This window comes from Trachurus trachurus (genome assembly GCF_905171665.1).
Source record: "Trachurus trachurus genome assembly, chromosome: 6".
NCBI lineage: Eukaryota > Metazoa > Chordata > Actinopteri > Carangiformes > Carangidae > Trachurus > Trachurus trachurus.
Window position 1 is genome coordinate 14,910,515 of NC_139897.1, and position 26,392 is coordinate 14,936,906.

The following is a 26,392-nucleotide window of genomic DNA, read 5'->3' on the forward strand; positions in this document are numbered from 1 at the left end:
GCTGAAACGCCTGCGTTCTGCTGATAAACTTTCCTACAAATTATACAGTGAGACATTTCAAATCTGATGCAAACACTAGACTTTTGGAGACACATTAATAATAAGCAATGTCTCTCTCTGCAGCTCAACTTTGCTGGGAAACAAAAGGGCTAAATATCTTCCCTGAATCCCTCACTACCTTAATATATCCTTGGGGGAAAAAAACGTACTCACCTAGAGATTAGTTGACAAACTCTGTTCATGTGATACCCCACCGCCACCCCCTACCCCTACAAGATGCTGGTCATTGTATGAACTGTAGATCACACCAAGTGGTTCCTGGATCCCACTCAAAGCCAGGTGTTATACTGACAACTGGCCCACAGTGAAGATTGTTGTTTCACACTTGGCTGAACTTACCGGCCTAATAGTAACAGATAGAGACACATTCAGAGTACTGATTGGATAGTAGACTATCATGCTAATACCCAGAAGAGGAAGCACTCCTGTACCTCTATTATATTTTTGTGTGCACAGCAGAAAGTTGTTCCACCTGTGAAGAAATGCAAATTATATTTTCGAGGACTAAACACGTTTGCGTTCTACATGGATATGGAAAAGCTATGTATCTACATTAATTGGTATAATTTGTCAAATGCTGCACTCATGGTTCCCCAACTTAGCTCTTAAATCAAAGACGACAAACCTAAAAAAGGAAAGGGACCCAGCCTTCCTGCTATAGATATCTAAGTCTGTTATTCTTGTTTCAAACAGACCCAGGCTGTTTTCTACAGTGTTTTGCTGTTTAGGAGTTTATATTTAACGTGAGCAGACAGAGTGAATTCCAGTTCTCTCCCTCTCTGTGGCTAGCCAGGACCAGTGTAGCCAAGGCAGAGAAGGGTGCTGTGTGTCCTGCTGACCCACCCTGCAAATGAGAGGGTGCTGTGGTGCAGTGGCTGCTCCTAATTACTACCAAACAGCTGCAAACACATAGTACTACAGCGAAAGGGGCCCAGCCATACTGCCAGGCCAAGGGGACAAGCCCTACAGTGTGGGGAGGCCACAGGCGGCTCGCTGTGCTCCTCGCTACCCTCAGTTCACTCCCACGCCATGAGGCCCCCGCTGCAGCCCGGCGCTCCTGCTGCCTCATCAACTTCTCTGGCTGAAATTGCAGGGTGGCAGGGGAATCATGTCTGTAAATACGACCGCACTGACAAAGAAATGTCATGGTCCCTGTTCAGCTGGCCGGGACTTTAGGGAGGGAGGTATGTCTGTTTAGATCCATGCACACCATGACAGCTGCTGAACTCTGGTCCAAGGGTGGAAGGAAAATAGAGGAAGGAGTGTAACCTTCATACAGGTACAGGACAGATTTTATTTTTCTGAGGCGTAGATGTTAAGTAAATACAGTAACATCTTGTAAAATAAGTTTGGTGAATACATGATGAACCTGATGTTTATATATAATATATGCATGACTATAATTGATTTGAACCTCTGACAGATAGATAGGACAGACAGATTCTGAGTGAGGAAAAATGTTGACACTCACCTGCCTGTTCCTCTCATCCATGATCCTGGTGATCTGTATCTTCTTCCGCCCCATGGCTGCGTCCTTTCCGGTCTCTCTGACACCTCGACAATATCAGAAAAACAACGAGCTTTCTTCCGCTCCACGCTCCTAGCACATCGTGTAACGGTCTCTCTTCTTGTATACGCTCTTTCACTCTTCTCAATGCACTCTTTTGCTCTTCGGCAGACCACACCACAATCTGCGAGACAACCAAAAGAGAGAGTGAGAGAGAGAAAGAGAGAGAGAGAGGGAGAAAAACAGAAAGTTAACTTGATACTCAACAATGTCTCCTTAGGCACTTCAAAGCACCGCAGGGCTCTGTGTTGTGTTCTCAAGCACATTCAGAAAGTATGAGATCCACATGGCGTGCCCTTATCTCCTCAGCTGCTGCACTTAAACCACAGCTGAAGTCAATGAAAGACGGCCTCGCGCTTTAAGGGCAGCAGCGAGTCACAAAGACAAGTTGTATTGTCAACCGTACCATGAATCCAAACCATCAAGACACTTTTACTACTATTTGATCGCCCTAAATGCTGTGTTAGAAGCTTACATTTAAATACAGATCAAACAAACAAGATATAACTTGTTAATTGGCAAGCTGTAGGGGAGCTGGCAGGAGGATTTGGTTTCCTCACTCCTCCTGAGCTGACCCACTCTGATGCCAGCTTTGCTCTTAAGATGATTAAGAGAGCACCCAGTCTGGGGTTGACAGTGGCTGAAATCTCCTGGGCTGGTGGAGAAGCCTTCGGGGATGTGGAGGATGGTGGGTGGTGGGGGCGGGGGTAGGGGGAGGGGGTTGTATATTCCCACATGAGCTTGTAACCTGGCCGGTGGTTCAGACCGCACTGCTCCCCAGAGAACATCTAACTGTGTCCTGTCTCTGTTTCTCTGCAGGAAGAGATATAGCCCCCCTCCCTGGGGGTGGTGCATCCATCACTTACAACCAGCAAATAGAAAATGTCTAAACAACTGCACTTCCCCTATGGCTATGTATGTAGAAAGGTTAACAACTCAGGCCATTAGATGCAGTCAGCAGTTGTGAGGCGAGGAAGCCAGAGGCCGAATTGGCAGTGAAAATGAAAATGACCAGTTCCAGTGGCACACAGTCATTATGGGTTACAGATGGACTGGCATTATGGTGTCTGGCTGTCTGAATCGGGGCTCCACTGTAGGCAAACTTGACTGAGATCACCTCACTAACTACCCACGCACCGCCGTCTGAGCCAGGAAAGTAACCGCCTGAACCCCCACAAAGAATTTCCCCTAACCACATGGAGAATGACGGTGCTCTTGTTCATTCACCATTTCACACACACACACACACACACTGACAAAGCACTGTTGAAATTAAAGGAAAGACAGGTTGAAGTCGGGCTCAGCCCCCCCAAAAAACATACCTGGGCACCCATGAAATAAACTGTGCAAGTTATAAAAAGTGATTATTTAATGTCCATTCACAGTTTTTTTAAATTGATAAAAATGAAAAATAATATAATATGGTCTAGCTCATTTTATTATTTAACAGTGAAAGAGTTCAGACATTCTAGCTCATATGAACGCATGCGCACTCTCCTGCCTGTCTTTATGAAGAGGAGCTGTCACTGTGGGACAATTCAAGTCTACAGGCATATTAGACTGTGTCTTGACATTTTCTCTTACGCAGATACAAAATGACAAGCCGAGGGTGGGCTCAGACTGCAGGTGTGCCGAGCTCCCAACTTAAGCGTCCACATTCATCAAAAGTAAGTCGAAAGCTAAAACACAAGGCTGACAAAATCTTATTTTCAGGATTTAATCTAATAGCCCATTTAATACAGTAATATCACAACATGCTCCGCTGAAGATGGAATAATGCAATTTCAATCTCCAGAACTAAGTGGGAAATTTTCAGCTGGCACCACTACCCAGATAAACATGTCAGAAGATTTTCAGATCACAAAGTAGAACAATGTCTGTACTGTGGCAGAGTACATGTTTGTGCCTGATACTCTGACTTCTCCTGAGCACTAGAACGGGACAGAGTATCTGTTTATGGTCTAAATCATGTGCTCTTTCTGTGTGTGTGTGTGTGTGTGGCTGTGTGTGTGTAAAAAGTTTCCAGACAAAGAAATAAACATAAAAAGAAAAAAGGAAAAAAAACTTTGCCTGGAAGCAGGAGCAGGACGACTTGAGGCTACGAGGCCACATCAATAAAGACGTACAGCCACATGGTTGATACTTATACTTGTGTATTCAGGGCTTCTGTGAAAAAAAACACCACATCACTAACTCCACAAATAATGACAGCAAGAAAAATATTTTACGTCATTAACCTCGTTGTACTGTAGCGCTCGGGTCACATCACTGGTAAACTGGAAATAAAACAACACAACTGCATGAGCTACATTGTCTAACAGGTCGGTTTTCATTTGGTTAAAAAAGGAGGGACAACGTGTAATTATGCTAAGGGTAGCTTTTTCCATGTGGACGCACAGAGGACAGCGAGTGCAGTGTCACATCTGAACATCTCTGATCACAGCATGCTCGGGGCTTTTTGTAAGGCCTGTGCTGCTCACAACATCAGTACAACAATCATCTGTTAAACTTGATGTCGTTGGGTGTCTCATAAACCTTAGTTCACATACACTGTCTCTTAATAAATTCCACACAGATGGGTTTTACAAATTGTACGGAAATCAGATTGGTGATCAGTAACAGCCAACAACATTTGCAAACATACAAAGCAGCACAATGTGCACAATACTCTATAAAAAGACCTTCATGCGATACATACACCTGGTCCACGCTGATATAAACTAGTCCAGCACTTCTGAAAGATGCTTACCAAACATTTGTAACACCTAAAATCAATGTGCAGAGAATATGTCGCCATAGGAACAACTGTATCAGCTTGACAGAAAGTCAATATGACATGTCTAACATAACAAGTCCATGCCTCACTGTTGAACACGCGCACAGACGCAGACAGAGGTTTTGGGATATGCTTTATCTCGAGTAAGTAGTTACACTAAGCGTAACAGTCACTTCTAACCGTAGCTGCACTGATCCTCCGTGTCGAGGTGTGAGACTGGTCAACTGACAGGAGAGCCGGTCTGCCTCCTCCTCCTCCTCCTGCGGAGACAATGGGAGGCTTGGTGACAGCCGAGGCCCATTCACAATCAATAAAACATGCTCAATTCCCAGTGTAATTACTGGAACCAGCATCTCCTCCTCCCTCCTCTCTGCTTGTAAGCCTGTGTTCACTCCACACAAAGTTGAGGCAACACTCCCACCACTGATGTCCTATATAAAAGGCAACATAAAATTACATAGTAAAATCATGTTACATGGGTTCACCTAATGAACAGAAAAAGGAGGCCAGCGTTATTCTCTGGGTTTGTAATGTGATAACACTGTGTCGGCGGAATCTATACCACCATAATCTTTTCCAGTCGACATCTCAAGATGAAATCTAATATATTAAAGTTGAGTCAAACATTCATCCTGTCTGACTTGCTTTAGAGAAGCATCCACGATGTGAGGCGAGCGTGCCTCGGCTGCTTTGAAGGTGATGGACAGCAGCCAAAGTCTTGAGCACAGCCGTGACAGTTGCGCTTCCTGTGCAAGGCAGCGTTAGCCTCAGTATCCTACCACAAGCCGTGTGGGCAGACAAGACTCAACTTCCTGCCCCTCCACTTCCTGTTATTCAGGACCCTTCTACATGCCCTCCGTGGAGGGAGGGAGAGGGGGGAGAGGGGGGAGAGGGGGGAGGGCGGTCAGGGGGGACTTGGGCCGAGATGGAGAAGTGGGAGAAAGGGAGTTGACCACCTTGGGGACAACCTTCCCCTCTGATCCTTCCCCTTATTACCATCCTGACTGGAAGTGTAAGACTAAACAACAACAAAGGACTCATCTCTTTTGGCTTCGCTCTGTGTGTGCTTATCATGTTTACTGGAAGGATCATTACACAGGCTGGACAATGTGCACACGCTGCTTTCAGCCACTCACTTTACAATTAGTAGGCAGAGAGAGACCTTTCCTTGTTATTCAAACACTCCATCGGTTACATAAGAGTGAATCACAGCTCTCACAGCACGAGTTAATATAAATTGAAACAACACGATTATGACAGAACTACGTTTTTCCGATAGGATGCAACAGCCTCGCGCGGTAATCTGATGCGCGGCGATATGATATGGGGATTCTGTGAAATAATCCATGACGACGTTCTTAAGTGTATCGAACCCAAAGTGTCAACGCTGTAGCTGGGTTGTGATTAGCCTCCGGCGAAACTAGAGACATAAAGCAAAAAGCACAGCCTAAATCCACAGTTTTACCAATTTGTTTCAATGGAGCCTTGACACCAGCACAGTAGGAAATGAACATCCACCTCTTTGTTCTTGCTTTCATCAGAAGGTGCTGTACCTGTAAATGGGGCTGTTGGCCTGAGGGGAGTGGAGGCAAGCCAGCCCTCTCACACTCTCTCCCTCTTGCCTTTTGTGAGAGTGCGCTTATCTCCCTCTCCAGCAGTGAAAGGCAGGATTGTGGCCCCGGCAGCATCACTAGTGTTAATGTCTCCTGATGCTAATCTGACACACAGCTGATCTTTCAACAAGCACTTTTTCCATCGCCTCTTTTCAACTGTCCCCCTCTATTTAAAAATGTCTTTCTTTCCTTTTTTTTCTTGTGATTTCTTTCTTTCATTTTCTCTTTCTCTCTTTCTTTGAACTCATGTTATACATTCCCGCACCTCAGTTTCCAAGGCAACTAATGAGATATAATTAATAAGAACCATCGGAAGAACAAAAAAAGAAAAAAAAAGTGAAAAAGGAGGAGGCTTTGAGAAATGTACAGTGGAGAGAGGTGGGGCCGGTCTGCAAATCATGGACTTTCTGCAGCACTTCCTCTTCTTCTGTAAAGCATTGCTGCAGGTGACATTTCTCATAACCAAGGGTGATTTAAATAACATTTCAAGGAAAAGCCTAGATGATTCTGATATGAGTATTTTGAAGGTTTTAAAGGAAAACTATTACATAGTCTGCAGATAAGAAAAGCCTGCAGGTCAAAATCTCCAGACTGTAAAGATTTAGGACAAATCTTAAACAGGTTGCTTACAGATTTAAAGCCATGTAAGACTGAGAAGGTCATCCAGCATCTTGTCTTCAGCAATTTGCTTCCTCTACATATTAAATCAGTCTGAATGAAACTCAATCAAGAAAGGTATAAAAACGCATTGTTCTAAAGGAGACAGTGACCTGCGCAGTGAGGACAGCCACAAAGCCAGCATTAAGAGTCTGCACTAAAATGGCAGCCAAGCAGGCATGAGAGTGGTTAATCTGCCCTGATGACTGGTAGCTCAGTCCAACTCTCCGATGACCCAGCTGTAATCCCACATTGGATCAATGCAAGTTCAAACAATCCTCCATGCTGCTAGCACCTTGCTCGGGTTGGGGGGATGGTACTGTAAGACAGGGACCAGGAGACAGAAAGCTACTTATCACCTCCAAAATGACATCAAAAGGAAAGAAAACCCCACAGGATGAACCTGTTCTCATAGAGAAAACGTTGACACCGTGGGCCACGCCATACAGCCGACTGAATGGAAATGATGTCACTTTTCAGATAAATGCCGGACAATGTATCCAATCTACAAAAATCTGAATGATGATGAGAGGATATAACAACCAATAACCAAAGGACATCATATGCTGACAGCATTACCAGACAGACATCCTCCATCTCACTCTCACACTACTGTCAGGGGATCAGAGGACTATGCAAGGTGACTTTGACTAAGTGCCTTGGGGTTTCATGAGAAAACGCCATTGACATTACATTAATTTCATGTCTCTTTTTTAACTGACTTAGTGCCACTGAGTCCCTGATAGCACGAGGAGAAGAAAAAAATGAAATAGACGTTTTGCCTTCGCTTTAAGGCACATGCGGTGGGGATTTAGAGGCCAGGAAGACAACAGTGACAAATAGGTGACATGATCAGCTACCAACTTTTTCCTCACTTCAAAAGTCATTCGACAGAGGGACAAGACCTTCGCTCAGCAGAGCAGGATAAATGTTAGTCAGAAACTTTCCACTGCACTTCACGTGTGTTTGGGTTTGATAGCAGGTGTGTGCATGTGTGTGTGTGTATGTGTGTGTGTAGAGACAGAACGAAAAACAAGAGAGTAAGGGAGGGAGAGTCAGACACAGTCAGAGCGGGAGAGAAAAGACAGTATGACTGTGTTAACTATGTTGAAAGATGTAAAGGAAACAAGACTAAAAGAAGCACCCCGCGCCCATCCCATCCCACCTCTGTGGTAGTGTGCGGCAGCAGCGTTGTAACATAATTACTGCTGGGACACTTCTATTCCCAATGATCCATTTGCGTCAGTCAGGTTTTCGAGCCCAGCCAATGAATGGATTCTCAGTTTCTCAAGGATAAAGAGATGACCCTCTCCTAGCAGTTATATCCATTTCATGTAGAAAAGCTACTCTCCTCCTCAAGGTAAATCCCTTGATGCATATTTGAGTGAAACTTTTATGAACAAAGAAAATAATGATGAACTTCCTTGATGCAAGGGTAGGGTGATGAATTATGTCTCATTAAAAATGGATGTGCTTGGCAGCTGAGGACTTATAGACACATGGTCCTGTTTATCTTTATTAGAAAAACACAAATATGCAACTTATAATGTGTAACACTGTTTTGAATGCATCTCCAAAATATGAAAAGACACTTACAGTACAAATATGTCATCCGCTCCCCTAACTAGTATTTTTTTTAAACCTGTTTCAAGTTGTGCCAGCAATGACACAGCTGTTCACTTATATCTTTTTTAAAATTAATTATTACAATTAGAACAGATTAATGTTTCTTTCCATGGTGGTACATTTTCATAGTTTCAGGTTTTGCTCATGTTTTTTTTTTTTTTTTTTTTTTAAGAGCAAGAATATATGTCAATTCCATCTAGGTGAATGATTATAGTTGCATCTTGAAAAACAGCTAAAAGATTTTTCTTTCTTTATGCATAATATTTTGTCGTTCAGTCTGAGATAAATCTTTTATTACCTCCACAAAAGCTGCTAATAGATCTGGGTGGTTTTAATCACAAGGCAAGGCAAGGCAAGGCAATTTTATTTGTATAGCCCGTTTTTACAAACAGTTTGTCTCAATGGCATCGTAACAACATCCTCTGTCCTTAGACCCTCACATCGACTGAGGAAAAACTCCATGGAAAACCTTTTTAACAGGGAAAAATCGGAGAAACCTCAGGGTGAGCAACAGAGGAGGGATCCCTCACCCAGGACGGACAGACCCTAGATGTTGTTGTTACAGACAAGACAGTTTACAGTTTATGTCACAGAATGTGCGAAATATGGAAATGGGGGTCTCTATAGATTGGAATATAAAATTCCATAAAATTGGAAATATATGTTAAGACTAGCATTCCTCATTATTCATCACTGTGACTTGACAAACTTCTTGATTATTTTAACCTTTTGACCCTTGGAAATAAATTCTAATCATCAGCCTAACTACAGTATGTCATACTACATCTTTAAAATGCAATGGACACACTAATGGATAACTACTCACTTCATATTAACGCCATTGGTTTAACAAACTATGTCTCTGAGCAAAAAACCCTCCATCACCGACATTCCTTATGACAGTATGTCACTTTAACAAGTCAGTGTCTTGACATGGCACAACATCAGTAAATTGAGGACTCTTTATGGATGAACACTTCCCATCTCACATTATGCTCCAACCGATTAAGTTACATTTGAGTGGGTTACTCATTTTCACAATATCAACATTGTTTATTGCCTTTTTTTGAGAAAAACTCTTCTCCCTTCTGTATTTCTAACACTTGTACACCAACACACAAAAACACATGCACAAAAAAAAGAAAAGAAACAAATGCATGCATGAGAAATTTGCACAGTATTATTGTGCGATGCTGTAGTCTGATATGGTGTGGTGGCGTGTGTCCATTTGCATGGTTGTCTATCATTAGATGGACTTCTCACCAGGGAATAATAATAATGCCAACACCATAGGGACCAACAATACCCCCCTCCTTCCCACCCTTCCACCCTCCCAGGAACCCTGCGAGTTGTGTTAACTGCCATGGCAGCCTTTTGATGTAGCGCAGACTGCAACTCAGAAATGGTAAACAGCGAAGATGAACCGAGATCTTCCTCCAGGGGGAATCCACAGTGTAAGGATATTAGGGACGTCATGCATAATGTGTCTCAGCAGTAGTACATTTACCCGCTCCCGACACATCTTTGGAAACACCGAGGATCCAGATTAGACACTGAGATTCCAGATATTCAATTCCCTCCCAGTGTTTGATGATCAGCAGGAAGATTTCCCTGAATAAATAGCGCACGAAAAACAACAGTTTTTGCCACACATACATGTAGTCTATATTGTTTAGGATTATAGTCACTGTCTGCCCTTAGAGAAAGTCTGGTTTTAATGGAAAAAAAATTAAAAAGCTCTGAATAAATATTTGATTTTCTCTTCCCATTTTTATCTTCCACTCGATGCCTCTTTCCCACAGTGTTCCATTACATAAAAGGTTTATGCAATCTGAGCAGTGAGGATGGCCATGAGTCATAACAACAGTGAAAGGAGCTAGCTAAAGTAGCATTGATTTTTTTTTCTCCTTACAATCTCATGTTATGTTATTTCACGTCATGTAAACATTTCAAATAAGGAAAGTTCTCACCCATTTCTGACAACACCGTGTGACACATGGAGGCTGGAAGTGGCAGGAAAATGTATGGGTGTGTTAAAATGTTTGCCATGGGGTTTTATGTTATTAGGTTTCTGTGACACACTAGAAGAACGTTTTCGCTTTGAGTACTCAGTGAACCCTTTGATTCTTCTTTGTGAATGATTCGCCTTAACAGTAAAGAGCAGTTTTAACAGCAGTCTATCCTTGAATGCCCTGTTTTCCGAATCATTTCTTTACTGCCACTAAAGCTCTGTAAATTGACTTCAATCTGAAAGATGAGGGGAGCGTTGTTTCCCTTGTGTCTATCTCAGTTTGAATATCTATGAACGTCAATGAACGGTATTCACTGAGCAAATAATCTACAGGGCACTTTTCTTGTCTCGCAGTTACAACCCACAGTTTCTTCCCAAATCAGATGATGTGTGCTAGCTGTCACATGAATGCTGTGTGCAAACACTGTGATAGAGAGAGAGAGGGGGGGGGAGACAGACAGAGAGAAAGAAATAGAGAGAGAGTGAGAGCGAAAGACCCCCACGGGCCCCGCTGCTGCTCACCTCTCCAGGAATCTTTTCAGTCAAACTGTTCACTGATAGCCCCTGGTCTTGAGTCCCTGGGCCAATGGTTGATGATGGATGCCCCCCGCTTCCACCCCAACATACATACACCCAGCCCAACCCCCATATATGTTCTGAACACCCCTGGCAGTTGGACCAGCGACAGAGGTTGAGGGGATGAGGGAAACAAAACAAAAAAAAATCAAGAACAACACAGTCTGACATGAATAAAGGCTGGCAACAGTTCATAGTGGAAAAAAGAGACTATTTTCACCTAGATTTGCAGCCCACAGCACACAGATGGAAAGTGGACTGGGAGAAGGGGAGAGGACAGACGGGCAGACGCACAAGCAGTGGGCAGACTCGACACCTCACTCACAATCCCTGTCACACTATATAGAGAGCTGGGATCTAGGGACTGGAGATGCAATCACAATACTACTGTATATGGACGAACTTGATTGGAAAAGACTGTTTTCACTGAATTGAAAATGAATATGGCTTGAGGTTGTGAAACTGGGTCTACTCAAAGACAAAAGAGGAGTATTGTTTAGAATGCTAACTGAGCTGGAAAAGTCTAAAGATAATATCATGGTTTGTAAAAAATAAATAAAATAATAATAGTTAATTTGGCTTATACTTCCCCCGAAGTGGGCAAGGCCAAAGAAGGCATTCTTATCAATATGAATCTACAATATAAAACACAACATAGACACAACACACACACTGTCTCTAATTTACAACAGTTTAGAAACTCATGCTCTCACACAAGAACTAAAAAAAAACAAACAACATGCATAAGGCGCTGCAGTGTTCATGCTGCTAGAGCACAACCCGAACAGCAGAGAGGAAGACAACTTTGAACTGCAAGTCAGAGCCCTGCGGTGGACTGGAGCAGCTTCCAGAGAGTAGGGGGGAGGAGTGGGGGGCAGGGTCACTTCCCTTCCCTGTTCATATACGGGGCTGATGTGTGCTACGAAATAATGGGAGGAATCACATCCCCCCCAGCTGTCCTGGTTCACAGGGCTTCACAGACAGACAGAAAAACAAGGATATCGCAGGCCAGGCCTCCTTCCTGCAGCTCGGGGGGCCACGGGGCTCGACCAGCTGCAGGAGATCCAACTCTTCCTTCCAGCGGCTACTGGACTTTTAGTCAATGGGTGCACTGTGGGAGCTGTGACACCCAGGTCTCACAGCTGTATTTACTGCACCATGCCATTGATTAACACCTCTCTGCGGCCTTTACTTCTTACTATCTTGGGCAAGGCAATGATATAAATGGCGATAAAGGTTGTAATATGATGTTTCAAGTCGCTCATTTTAAGACACGGTATAAGAACGTAGTAAACAAGCCGCATCGCACAGAGCTTACCAGACTTTGAAGAAAGTTTACTGTGCACACAATTCAATTGTTTGTCTGCTCGTGATGCTTCTACTTAATCAACTCCACACAAAGCCAGAAAAGTTAAATCTCCAGTGAGAGAGCAAGATCTACAGTACGGCATCAGTAATTCAATACAGTGGGGTATATTAGCAATCATGGGAGATCTTTTGATCTAGTAAATTAGATTATAATATATTCCTTTGATTTATGTATGTCTCATTAAAATTCAGTGAAAATGCAACTCAGCAAAGAGATGTCTTTCTTAACTTCCTTTTCAACTATCAGTTTTGCTTTATGATTCAACTTAATATTATCGCCATAGTATTGTGCAGCAACATGGTCGCTCCCCTGTAGTACGTCTCGGTGCAAGCGGGTGTCTGTGTTCACGTAAACAACAACAAGAAAACAAGCTAAAAAATAAATGACTAACTAAAACCACAGGGCAACCATGTTTGGGTTATACTTCTTCTAAGAGTGGCCCACTCACTTTTTAGACGATACACAGTGTGATTCTGTGGTTTCTCGTGCGCTCCAGAAAGCCAAAGAAGGAGGAGGTGCAGCTGAGAAAGGTGCTAAAATGAATTGACATCTAAAATGACTTGTCCTCTCTCAAAGTCATCACCTTTGCTCCACCACACGCTTCCACAATCTAGTGTCGCAAACCGCACAATGTGCATGTGGTATTATTCTGCTCATTGACTCAATTAGATTAGATGGATTTGTTAAAATTTTGCTCAATAATGGCAGCTAAGAGGACAAGAATTGGTTGTGCTTTTTTTATGAATAGCAAAACAGCAACAAGTCCTCCAAGCTGAACGACCAAAGAGTTCATTTATCAACACTCTCTGATGTGACCCATAAGAACATCTGAAATATAACTCCTACTACAGTAGTCATGCTATTTCGTCAATATGGAACGAGTTATGGTTGGGTTTACCTACCAAAAACTGCTTAGCTAGGTTTAGGGAAAGGTTAGAGGATGGATAGAAGATAGAAGAAACAAGGAACAGTTTCAAACTGGAAAAGAACTGCAGCCTCCCATGTTTTCGTCCTATGTCTTTCCAACACATCCACCCCCCACAGCTTCTTGCTAATGCAGGATTTAACACTCTATATAAAATATCATCTGACTTCCTCCTTTGCTCCGGTCATAATTACTATATCCGCTAGAGGTCGCCTAACAATTAAGCGTAACTGATAGTTGTAATAAGCTGCTTTCGCAGGCGACCCATGGGGTCGTTTTTTTCCGTCCCTATTGAAGGATACTACTGCGGCGACCGTGGCAATATAGGCTAACACTGTGGTTTGTTTGTACTTTACTCACAATCACAGCCAGAGTCGCAGTCAGCGAGCAGTATGGATGTGCAGTGAGACACAGACTAGGATCATAGTGTCAAAAGCAGATTAGCAGCAGATTTAGAGTGCGGCTCTGCTTGAGGATCTTCATGTGGATTCTCCCGTGTGGTCCAGGTTGAAGAGGTGAATAGACCTCCAGTCAGGCCTTGTTTGGGAGAGCAGGGGTGACGGGAAAAGACGGTGTGGTCTTAAGCTGCTCTGCCCTGCTCAGCAGCACATGTGCTGAGTGAGCCAAACAGGGTGGCTTACCACCAGAGGTCTCAGTCAAGGGCAGGACAGTTGAAAGGTCACTGCTAGCTGTCTTGCTATACAAACGGTGCCCCAGTGAGTAATGCATTCACTCCCTGAGCTTACATCCAGGTATTAAAGGGCTTAAACAATTAGGCTACTGGAGATTTCTGACCACAAGTGAAATTCAGTTAATAACTTTTGCACTAGTTCTATCTATTGGTCTGTGAGATATCTAAAAATGGTATTTCAGTGTACTCACTAAAGATCCCTTCTACTTTGAAGTAGTAATTCAATTTAAAGAAGTAGCATTTACCACCAAAATGTTGTCTGACACACTGTGCTTGTTAACACCAAGGCCAAAGGCTCTCAATCACAACATATGAACATCCGGTTTAATATGAGAGGCACACACAAATGCCACACAGAAAGAACCCAGGATCTCCTTGCAGTGACGTTGGTTCCAGTGGTACCAAAGGCCACCGAGACACCCCCACACACCGGATATTAGCTGGTACAATTGACCCATTTACTACTAACCAAAGGCAGAAAAGAAATAAAATAAAACCGAGTCTCTCTTGACTTGAAATCAAACCAACAAAAGTTTCCTGCCTTCAATTTATAGTCTAATAACTCTTACTTCACAACTACTCTTACAGCAGAAATAATTAATGTCATATTCACATCAATATGACCATTTGTTTACCATAAAAAAAACAGCACAACACTTTTCTCTTTAGCCAGCAGGGGCGAGTCCACAGTTAACTGCAGTCTAAAACATTATCTGCCAGGCTCAAGATTCTGCATCCAACCTCCAGGTCTCACAGGAGAATGCTGGAATCTCCATATTGATGCTCCAATAAACAATGAATCATGTTACTAAGACGCCTTTGTTAGTCAAAGAGAAAGCTGGACAGTTACACTGTGACAATGAACATGCTCATGCCACTATGTTTAGATTCTTTTTAAGCATTAAGTTACCATATACAGTAGATATAGATATAACAGAAAGCATAACATAGAGTTAAAATCAACTGTATGAAAAAAAGGAGATAAAACGTTTATTAATTCAAAAGAGAAGAGTCTGTCACCTCAGTGCATGTAGTTAATTGTTGTCTGAGAACTTACAGTACCTTTCTACACCAAAACTCAGCTTCACCTAAGACTGACTTGCCAAGTGTACAGTACAAAAATATCAGCTATATCCAAATGCTCCACATCTAAGTAAAGCTAAATGATTGAAAAAAAAAGACAGATGTATAACCAAGTCAAACATTTTAAACCAATTGTTGAACAATTGTAGTATCCATAATTGGTGTAATGTTAAAGCTAAATTTGCAGTATAAAAGAACATCTCGGCTTACCAAACCATCAAAGAAACCCTATCCGCTTTATTGGACCAAGAATTTTCAGCTTCTATCGCTTATTTTTCATTCAATACATCCTTGGCTTTCAGCTCTCTGGTGTTTTGTCCTCCTTGGAAAAATGTCCTGGGAGGAGGAGATTGGAGGAGAAAGACTTTCGCTCAGTGATTCAGAGGCATCGTGTAAACGCCAGCATTCTCTTTCTGACAACCAGCGTTAATTGCAGATCCTACTCGCCCACACACTCCACATTTCTCCTGGAAGGAGAAGCTGAGACACTGATATTGAAGTGGGATGAGGAGAGCAGTAAAAGATGCTGCAGCTGCCCGTTCCTCACACCGTCACCACCTCTCATTTCTGCCTTTCCACTGAGAACTTGTGCTAAGACGCCTCACACGCACTTACGCACATTTACAGAGACACACGGGGGGGTGGCACACACACACACACACACCATGTAACAAGGCTAAAACATTTCATAAACAGTGACAGTCACCGTGGAACATCGTCCATCTATTTTGCATTACTACATCCTCCTGTGCTCCATTTAACAATACAGGGTTAAAATTCAATAGTTGTAACATCAAACCTTTCCTTGTGTGTTTTCCATCACACAAAGTAGAGAATTAGGGATCTCAGGTTAGAGCAACAGTTCAGCGTGTGATGGCTCTATCCGTGCCTTTATGGACGCCACTTTTATTCCTGTGACTAATACACAACATAAATTGTTAAAATGATATTCATTTCAGCAGCGTCGAAACAATCCCTCATCCACACATTAGACATAAGAGCTCACGTGATGTGGATCATGAGCAACAAGGCCCATTACTGCCTAGGCCCGGGGCAGCACAGAAGCTAATGACTGCAGATTGGAGGGTGCTTTATGCTTTGCTTTAGAAATCACTGGCAACCAGCTGGTATGGTAATGTACATGCTGTCAGAACAGCGGTAAAGGAAAATGGACAGTGAAAAAGTATGCTTTAATAGTGCCGCAACAACTCATGTAGCCTTTAACTATAAAATATGTCACCGGTTTAACCAGATAACAGAGGCGTACACAGTGAAGTGTTTCTCGTTGAGGTTAAATCAAAGTGCTCATTGTTTGAATAGCCTATATGTAACACAGTTCAGTCAAGGCCTAGCTTTGAATACACTGTTTGAATTTACTGGACTTCATCCATACAATAACAAAAAAAAACAACTGAACATTTTCCAAAGACTACATTCATACCAGTATTAACTTTGTGGTATTTTCCAGTTACAACTACTCCCTCTGTACAATATTAATGAGACATGTAGGGTGTAGGCATACACTAGAAACATTTGAGAAGGTCAGGTTACTGTTGGCTATTGCTCACTGTGGCCAGAGGTTAAGGTCACGAGAGACCGAGAGATTCAAAGTACCACGACACACACACACAGCACAGATCCACTCCCACAGACTCGGTAACCAAAACTGACTGTGTAACTTATCTGAAATGTACTGCGCACTGTCCTGTTGCCTGTCATTTTAAATAATGAGAAAGTGATCCAAGTGATCTTATGCTGTGAGAAGTCTGTCAAGACAAGATCGCCTCTACAACATCTCACCTTATTTCACTCGGTCGGGACAAGACCGTTTCAGCTTTAACCAGTCATTAACCCCCATTACTTCTAAATAAAGTAGACTTTTTTACTTGGTATTTGTGGAAAAATAAATGAGATACAGGACACCAAATCACAGAATAGTCTGACATATTAAAGTGCCAAATTAGAATAATTTTAAGTTTGATGTCTCCTAGGTTGAGCTGATGAGAGTTGGTTGTAGGGACCAGGCAACACTGGTGGAAAAAATAAAAATAAAGACATGCATGGCTGTAAGCAAGTGTAGTGATACCACAGTGCAGACTGGGCTGACCAGCACCATCTAGACCTCAACACTGCTAACATCAAGCAAGTATCCAAACTGACAACTGGTTTCAGAGATTAAAGTCAAAATTCAAAAAATATCCATAAGGATTATAATGTTAAATTCATAAAATACATGTTTTTGTGAAGTGGCATCACGTGCAAACATACAATTTGCTGTAAACTTGTTGTATGAGCAGGATAATGTCAGTGTGAACTGTAGCCTGCTGTTGTTGTGGTGACGGCTTAACTGTGTTATTATTACACACACATTGATTACTATTTATGATCCGAAAAACGATGCGCCCTGTTTTAACAAAAGTGCACTTCGACATCTCGCGTTTTTAACGACGTAATTCGCGGATTGAAACACGTTGAAGAAGCAAAGAGTGAAGCGCGCGCGAGCGTGTGTGTGTGTATGTGTGCGATGCCACCGGCGTGTTGAGTCCTGGCAAAAGTTTCTCGCATTCAGACTGATACAGCGCGCGTCTGGCGGCGCCCTTTAAACGGACAGCTGGACATTTTGAAGGCAGCAAAAATAAGGAAAAAAAGAAAGAAAGAAAAACGTAACACCGGTGATTTAAACATGACAAACGTGAAGTGACACGACGCGGCTTTTACAGTCCCTTGTCTCGTACTGTAGCGTATGTATGCCAGCGGAGATGGTAAACAGATAAATAGATTAATGTCTCCGACTCCCAAATCCACTCCACATCTCCCTCTTGCGCTTTTCTACTCTCACTCACGGCACCGCTGCCACACTCAACAACATTGTTTCTATTTCCGTTACTCACCTTTACTCCCAAGTCAGTCGCTGTATATAGACACTCTATATCGGTGGCTCCAGTGGATAAATGTAATTTCAGTTCACATTTACACGCTGACTGCTATTTTAGGGGGAGCTGACAAACTCAGAAAAGCCAGTCTTCCTCTTGTCAGTGAAAGACTCCTCCCCTTATCTGACGAACTGCCCCTCTCTCTCTCCCTCTCTCTCTCTCTCTCTCTCTCTCTCTCTCTCTCTCTCTCTCTCTCTCTCTCTCTCTCTCTCTCTCTCTCTCTCTCACACACACACACACGCTTACATACACACTATACACACAGTCAAAACATTGGAAAGAGTTGGGAAAAGTCCATTTATTTCCCACACTTGAAATCAATGTATAGATGCGATAATGCGAGATGTATTGGATTCCTTGCTGGTAGTTTTTGAAAAACATAACACAAAAAAAACTGTGTTTATGTCACAACTCTGTCCCAACTCGGCCCTGCTGGTGAGTCAACTACAGTGTAACACACACACACAACTTATTGAAACTTGGACAGAGCTAAAAGACACAACAAGCGAACAAAAGAAATGAAGCTGTCTTCGGAAAAAGAGTGTAATTACGTTCAAGTGTGTTTACGACTACTTTCTCAAATTGCTCGGCTCGGCCTCATCACATTAGATACATTTGACGTCATATCTCTAAGACAACAGCAATGGAATTTGGTTTGAGGGACGCGTGCGTCAGCCAATGAAAATCCTCAGCGTCTGTCGAGTGGCCAATTAGAGCAGGGGGGCGAGACCTGGCTGACTGGCATTAGAGCTCGTCACGTGTATGTGCAGGATCTGAGGAGGTGTGGTGGCCTCGCGCATCGGGACTGTCTCTACTGGCCTGTCGGAGGCAGGTGCGATAGAAAAATAGAGCACAGTTATCATTTACCCGTGTGATTATGACTGTGATATGGATGGGAAGAACATTTTACCAGGTTTATATGGGTTACCAGGGTAACAACAAAGAGCAGCATGAAGAAAGTCAGCAGTTTTAAACCTTTTTATCAAGTTAACATGGCCACCTGTTCTCACATATAGGCTACAGTAGGGCTTGTACAGTGTTGTGAAGTGTACAAAACAGGTCAACTCAAGTATTTTTTCCATTATCCGCTACTTTATGCTACAATTCAGAGGGCAATAGTAGTTTTACTGTATTAGCCTGTAAGAGCTGTAGTTTATCAACTAAATCTAAAATGATCACATAAATATGATGTAGCCTAACAATTAATATAGCATTTTGTTTGGCTGTTTCATATAAAGTGTTTAACAAAAGCTACAGCTGCTTACACATTATAAATCTAATTGTATGAGAAGCTCTTATTGCTCTTTATATTTGTTGCTACTTCTCACAAACATTTAGGCCTACTGAAGTAAAATCTGAATGCAGGACTTTTCCTTGCTATTTACACTGGATATGAGTCTATTTTCCACTGCTAGTTATTGCATTGCAGAGTGGACTATGCACAAAGTTGCATTAGAAGTTGCGCAAACCTTCACACATTAGGCTCCTCATTATCTGGAAGCAAAGGCGTGTCAATGTTGCTCTTGAATGACTCCTTCTGTATCATATTACCTTATCCTTTAGGTCACATAGACACATGACTGAAGTTTTAATGTACTAACATTTCTCTCTGTGTTGTAGAAATAGCTGCAATTTGAGATCTGCTGCAAACAGGTTCAGTGATTGAATGAAACCATGTGTGATTATTTAGGTATCCTCTCCTAATGGTATCCTGTTTCATTACTCTGCATGTTCACTAATGAAGGAGAAGGGTTTTCAGAAAGTATAGCAGCTGCTGTAGCTCATTTGTTTTAGTCTAGTAAAGTGTCATCCCCAGTGTATTACGATACCTTTTTCACTAGTTAGTCCCCGCTCCCAAAGGAAAAGATAGTGTCTGTCTAGTCTACTTCATCCCTGCTGATTGCTCGGGGCCCTGGGCCAAGAAGTTACAACTGGCCTTAATGACTCTTAACGCTGCTGTAAAACAGTTCTTACAGTAATAACCACACTTAGGTGTATAGTATAGTTGGAGTCACAATAGATTTGTTTTAAATGTCATAATCTATGACAACAAACTGCGGTGACAGTTGAATTTAAAAGGCAATTACTTGAAGTTTATTAAATTTTGTCAGACTTGTCTGCATCTCCCTGCTCTTGGCTGCTGTCCACACACTGATTCAGGTTAAGTGAGGGCATTCTTTATGCCCAGTTGCCCACATGAGGCAATATGTTAGCTCTTCCTTTAGTTTGCCTGAGCCTTGTCCCATTGTAGCTTTTCTGTGCAAATCCTGGATCCAAATAACAATATTAAAGGACCAAGGAATTCCACCTGCTAGGTTTTAACAGGCCAGCAGAGATGTAATAATCACTTCATCCATTATAATTAATGCCAGTTGCAGCTAACTGGATATTAACTAGTTAATAATGTGTAGGCCTACAACATGCCCATTTAAAGAGAAAAAAAATCTGCATTGTAAACGCTAAAGCAAAAGTGTTATTGTCCCCATGATAGCCACAGTGATGCTTGATTCCCCACTCATCTGCTTTTCACACACACCAGACCTTTTTTATTGCAGTTTAAGTTTTCATGTCTGCAGTGCCTTCCCCTTTATGTGTTGAGGAGCTTTTGAATGTTACTTTCTCTTATTGATTGTTTGTTTTTGGATAATTATTTGACTTATTATTTTCAAAACATGTCGTATGTCATATTAATTATGTTTATTATGCAGGTGGCTCAGATCGTATTCCATGAAAGCCAGAGGTGCTATTTTGATTCAGGTGCTATATTGGACACCAGCTGTGCAGCCACAAATGAGCAGAACATTTCTTTAGTTCGAACAGGTACTGTAAAACAAGATCATTTATAATGATATGATTCTCTAGTATTTTGTAATAATTGAGCAGGAAATTCTTCCTCTTTTTAAAAAATATTTTACCAAATATCTACATAAGCATAGCAGTTTTGAAATTTGAAAAATTCAACAAGATAAACTATTGATAAAACACTAAAAACACTATCTTCTCACACATGCATGTTATTCTGCTCTTCCCTGTGCCTAATACAGAGTGTTACAATAGTCGTGACAGAAAACAATTAAGATAGAAAAAGTCCCCAGCTGTTTCCTTGGAGTGTTTTCAATCAGTAAAAGTTCTGCTGTGCAGTGATTCTTTGCGAGTTCATGTTGATGCCAGCTGACAACAGTGTGGATCCAAATTGCTCTCAGCATCCCCTTTAGCAGCACTTTGTGTCAACATACACCCCTCCCATCTTCCCAAAGTGATGCCAGCAATAAAGAGAAACAGCCATGCTAGCAAAAAACACAAGCAACACTAAGGTAGTGAGTTACATCAGCTCATTAAATTTCACCTGAACACTTATGCAGCGGACTGAGTATGATGCAGTATGTGTGGGTAAAACCATTTTTCAAATTCACATAATCACACGCAAGATGTAATTTGGTATAAGATTCACAATAAAAACCTGACTCAAACCCTGTACTGTATGACATTAACATTCATTGTCATCACATTTCCATCAGGTGCAAAGAGTCAAGACCTTTTGTGACACCTGTGTCTCACCTGTTGGCTGTTGTTGCACTGACACCTTCACAGAACCTGCTGTTACAACCTTCTCCTGCGCGTCTTGACTTCCTTTATCTCTTCTTTTCGTTCTCTCTGCAACTCTTCTTCTTCTTCTTTCAGCTGCCTTTGTTTCACTCTGCCCATTGATTTACCTCAAAGCCAGACCAGCTGGCTTTGGATGCTTCCCTCCGAGCCCGACAAGGCCCTGTTCCTCCTCTTGTCCCTTGGTCTCTCTGCCGGCAGAGAGTAAGGGGGGCAGTGGTTTGAAGAGTAGGACCCCAGATGGACATAGACATGTCGGGCATGCGTTATGTGATGGGGCTTGGCTCAGGGCTCTCTGGACCAGCCACAGCTGTCAGTCATAACTCCAGAAGGTGTTGAAGATTTTTCCCTCCTTTCACAGGGGACTGGGAAGAATACACAAATGTAATTTCCTACAACATGATGCACATTTTTACACACAATTCTTGTAAGGTCATGTGTGATTCTTCACTGATGCCTCATTTATTGAAAGACATATCTGGTCATTTAGATTAAAAACACATCTTTTTTAAAACTCTGTTCATCAAATGTCCATGTGCAGTACTTTGCCTTTTTAAATTAAGGAGTAAAAGTTATTATATATGACAATGTAAGTGATGTACTTCAACAAGTTGCTGTGATATGCCAAATAACTGTTTGTTCCAGCAAGGCTTTGATTTGCGACAGCTGGCATTTCCAACATTGCACCAGACCACAAATAGACCCAGACACTCTTTCTCTCCAATTAAAAAAGGGCCTAAAACTATCGTCTCATGCAGTGAGCTTTATTAGGCTATACAAGTCAAGTTTGATCTACACTACGATAGTGAGGAAAGAAATAGGTGTTTATTTTGTAAATGAGAAAAGCACAAACAGATCACTGACTCACACAATTTTCTGGGACAGCAATCTAACCACCACGCTCTGAAATAGCATTTCATTATCTGAGGCTCATTAAAACAGTCTCTCTGAAAAGCCCTCAACACCCCTCACCAATCCGTGGCCCTCTATACGCCACACACTACACATTCAGTCACAAGACAAATCCTGCCAACAAATGCTATACTGCATTTTCAGTGACTTTTGAGATAACGACTCTGGAATATGAAGTTGGCCCAATACGCTTAAGTTTGAGTTTTTTAAATAAACACCAACCAAATGGTTTTATGAAATAAAGGTGCAAGTAACTGTCAGAGCAGAACATAAAAAATGACCAGATCTAGAAGGGTTTTTTACGACAAAGCATTTACTGTAAAAAGCATTGATTGATTTAACTTATGTCTCAAAAACTTTGCGTCCACAATGATTTCAGTCATATTGATGGTACAAAGGTCTTCCAACAAAGTTGTATCTGAGGAAAGTGCGGTGATGTGTTGGATAATCAAGATCAAGATCTAAAAATACTCTATGTCTCACAGTCTGGATCTCTTCTCTTATTACCCACTGTAATTAAAAGTAACCAGGGCCTGTCGGCTCCAAATAGCGTAGAATAGCACGCAACTGTTAATGTGAAGGAATGACACTTGTAATGAAAACCCTTGTGATACCACTTTGCTGAGTAAAGTGGAGAAGAAAACACAGAGCTATGAGAACTCCAGGTCTGGAGGAAGGTGTCCAGTTAGCTGTGGTGGTCAACTGACGTCAAATGCTCTTTGTAAATCAGGTCAATCTCAGTGTGTTTGTTATACAGGTTTAATGACGGGAGCGACTGATGTCTTTTTTTTCTCCTCTTGTTTTTATCTCACTTCTGTACAACTTTGACACCCTGCAGTAGGTTTTCATGAACGCCTGTGCTCTTCCTGTAGCAGAGAGCGACAGCACACAAAGGTCCCTGTGATGAGTTGATGATCTCTCTAGAGATTACTTCTTCTTTCTCACCTCTACTTTCTTAATGCCTTCCAGTCTGTTTAGCACACTGCCACATTCTTACCAACTGCAAGGCGGAGTAGCCCAAACAGCCCATCTTCTCTTGTTTGCTTGATGCCCCCACCCCCTTTTTTTTTACCCTGCAGATGTACAGAGATCCAGCTAATAACACAAGCTCTTTAATTATCTCCAACATTCACATGAGCCTATAGCTCCATTTATAAAAATGTAGTCTCCATCGTACTGAGCTCATTAAAAATTGAACAAGGTCAGGAATGAAACTGCTCTTACCATTATTCATTTTGCCCCTAATTTCAAGTATTATTTAATTAATCACCTGGAATGACTCCAATAATTCACAATGTCATAAGTTGGTGGTAAGCCACTAGCCAATTTCGTACCTACAAACATACATTTGTGTTGAACAAATGGGGGGGAAAACATCTGATTTCCTTCTTTTTTTAAAAGAGAACAGTAGTATAAGTAAGTATTATGTTTGTATTTGTTTATAAAAAATAAAAAAATCAAATTTATGATACTTTAATGTCTTCTGATTTTTTCAGGGGATCAAAGTTTCTTGTTTTACGATGCATAACGAACATTTCGTACTTCAGTTTTTCACTGTTGGCTAATTTCACAGATTTTCTGACTTGATGATTGCATCATAAGCAAAAACCTTGTTGTGTGTGTGTGTGTGTGTGTACGTGTGAGTTTCTGACATTGCCAAAGCCAGTCAGCAGGTGCCATCACTTCTCATTCCCACCATTTACAGTGCAAAGACATGTTGAGGACAAGCAGGATCAAGGGAGTCTGCCAAAGGGAATGTGTGGGAGAGACCACGCTAATTTCTGCCTTTCAGCCAGTTCTCCTTGGCATTTTTTGCTCTGACTCCACATCAAGTTAATGCTACTGTAATTCATTTCGTCAGACTGTAGAGCAAGAAAGCAAATGATGATCTACTCTTACTGTTTACACGTAGGAAGCATTTAGTGAACTTTTCTCCACTCTGCCCCAAATAATGTGTCCTTTTAAATCTTTTATTTTTTTAAATATGGCATACAGGTTTACTGTACATAGAAACACATTTTAGAACATTTTGCCTCATAATAACTCTTGTTTATGCTCTTGTGTTTTCTGAATTGCTGCCTTTGAACACTGAGCGCAACATTACATGCATATTCTATCACAATGCTCTATTACTGCACGGTTGATTTCTAAAAACCTACCCTATAACACAATTGTAGGTAGTAGGTGCCCAGTTCTCGCAAAGCATTATGACTCATACCAGGCGTAGAGCAGCTATCCAAGTCTAATCCACAAGAGATAATTTGGTATTCATGTTTTACAAATGTGCTTGAGAAAAATCCCTAAATCTTTTTGGCAAGTGCAGTCGAGAAAGTCGTGCAAGCATGTCATCCACCATGAATAGGCAGCGGTATGTTGAGTAAAGCGAGGCTTTGTCTCCTGAACTCGGCCTGAAAGACACTGTCATCATCAGCTTTCTTTGTTACAGACTTTGTCTTTCCAGTATTTCACTGGTTTCTCAAAAGGTAAATAGAGGCTTGACTCGGAGGGGCACATGCAGTTTTCCTACAACAGGTAATAAATTTGTGTCAGGCCTGCGCGTCACAGATTAAACATGCTTTGTTTAGGATGATTTATGAGTGCGATGTCGTGCTGGGTGCACTTGGCTGTGAGGAGCTGAGGGTTTGATGGTGGTGAGGGGGTAGCAGGTGGGGCGGTGGGTTGTTGAGTGTCAGATTTGTCTTACAGGAAGACTGATCTGTAGCTGCTCCGAGGGTGCCCACTGCAACACACACCTCTGTCATTAATCACACACAGCCTCGGAGTAGAGTGCTTTGTCTTCTCCTCCTCTCACCCCAGTGCTGCAAGCTGTCACCATACTGAGAAAAGCTTACTTCAGAACAACTAAGAAGTAAGAGAAACTGCCTGTGCCTTCTGAAACTGCAGGGTATATATGCATTCTCACAGAAAAAGATATGAAGTCGCAACACTTGAAACAGGACACATACTTGTTTTCCTCATAGTCTGGCAGCTGCTGCGTGCCAACATCTCTACCGCTCACTTAAGAAAAGAATATAAAATCTATGATCCTAGTCTCATGTCTGGACATTCCTATGCTCTGGGTTTGTCTTTAAACATTGTCTGACTAAAATGTCTGCACTAGTCTTGTATTTTATCCTTCAAAAAAGGTTACCTGGATATACAGGATTAAGATCATTCACTATCCTTGCGAAGAAACAGCTGATTCAGCAGGCAGCACAGCTAAGAGCATGTTGACTTATAATCCAAATGCAGCTGACCGCAGATGCCCTACTTTTCTACTGATCTCACACACTCACTCCTTCCGTTCTGAGCTTGAATTTGAGGTGATTAATCGGAAGATGTATTACATTTGGTATCTTCTCTGAGGGTGATTAGATTGTTTTATTTTTTTTTTTTTTACTTTCATTTCTGTAAAAATCAAGATAAGCCCATCAGTTGTTTGTCCACCACATAATTATGACCCCAAGATTTGTTTTGTTCTAGGCACACATGGCCGTAGTGATTATGACAGGTGCAAAGGGGGAAGAGCGTTGACATAGGAGCAATAAGGTCGGCATCAGAAGGAGGTTTGGGTGCACAGACAGGTCAAAAAAACACAGCAGTGCATTTGATGCAGTTTATGTTGTTTGTCCTTTCTATAGGCATTTGACAAATGGAACCATGTTGTTATTGAAAATATGACTACAAAGATCTTGTAATCTTGAGGAAGGACTTTTTGTGAACTAAATCACATTATTTTCCTAAACCTAACCAAGAAGTTAGTTATTTCTGCCAAACCCTAAGCAAGTCACGACTGTCATGGGGATAGTGGGTATGCTGCTCTTGGTACAGTTGGGTGTTTATTTTGGTAACCACTCTACCATAGGGGCACTATTTCAGGAGAGACTCCTTTGGGTCTTATCACAGGATTGAAAAAAAACAGCCATTATGGTGGTTTCAGCTGGGGGACTTGTTTTTACAATACAATATGTTATAATACACCCTCTGAAC

General features: G+C 41.9%; 1 protein-coding gene across 13 annotated transcripts in view; it reads right to left on the reverse strand.

Moving 5' to 3' along the window:
- Nucleotides 1–21,711, reverse strand: part of mef2aa (myocyte enhancer factor 2aa) — a 59,407-nt gene extending 37,696 nt beyond the window's left edge. For 12 of the 13 annotated variants that reach the window (XM_083973655.1, XM_083973653.1, XM_083973663.1 and 9 more), the window contains exons 1-2: nucleotides 21,446–21,711; nucleotides 1,532–1,751 (exon numbers count right to left, since the gene is read on the reverse strand). In XM_083973655.1, the coding sequence (XP_083829781.1) occupies nucleotides 1,532–1,585 (54 nt within the window). In that variant the 5' untranslated portion in view covers nucleotides 1,586–1,751; nucleotides 21,446–21,711. Of the gene's footprint in view, nucleotides 1–1,531; nucleotides 1,752–17,845; nucleotides 17,999–21,445 lie in introns of those variants that run through there. The other variant, XM_083973657.1, reaches the window with a different exon arrangement.
- Nucleotides 21,712–26,392: the final 4,681 nt, after the last annotated feature.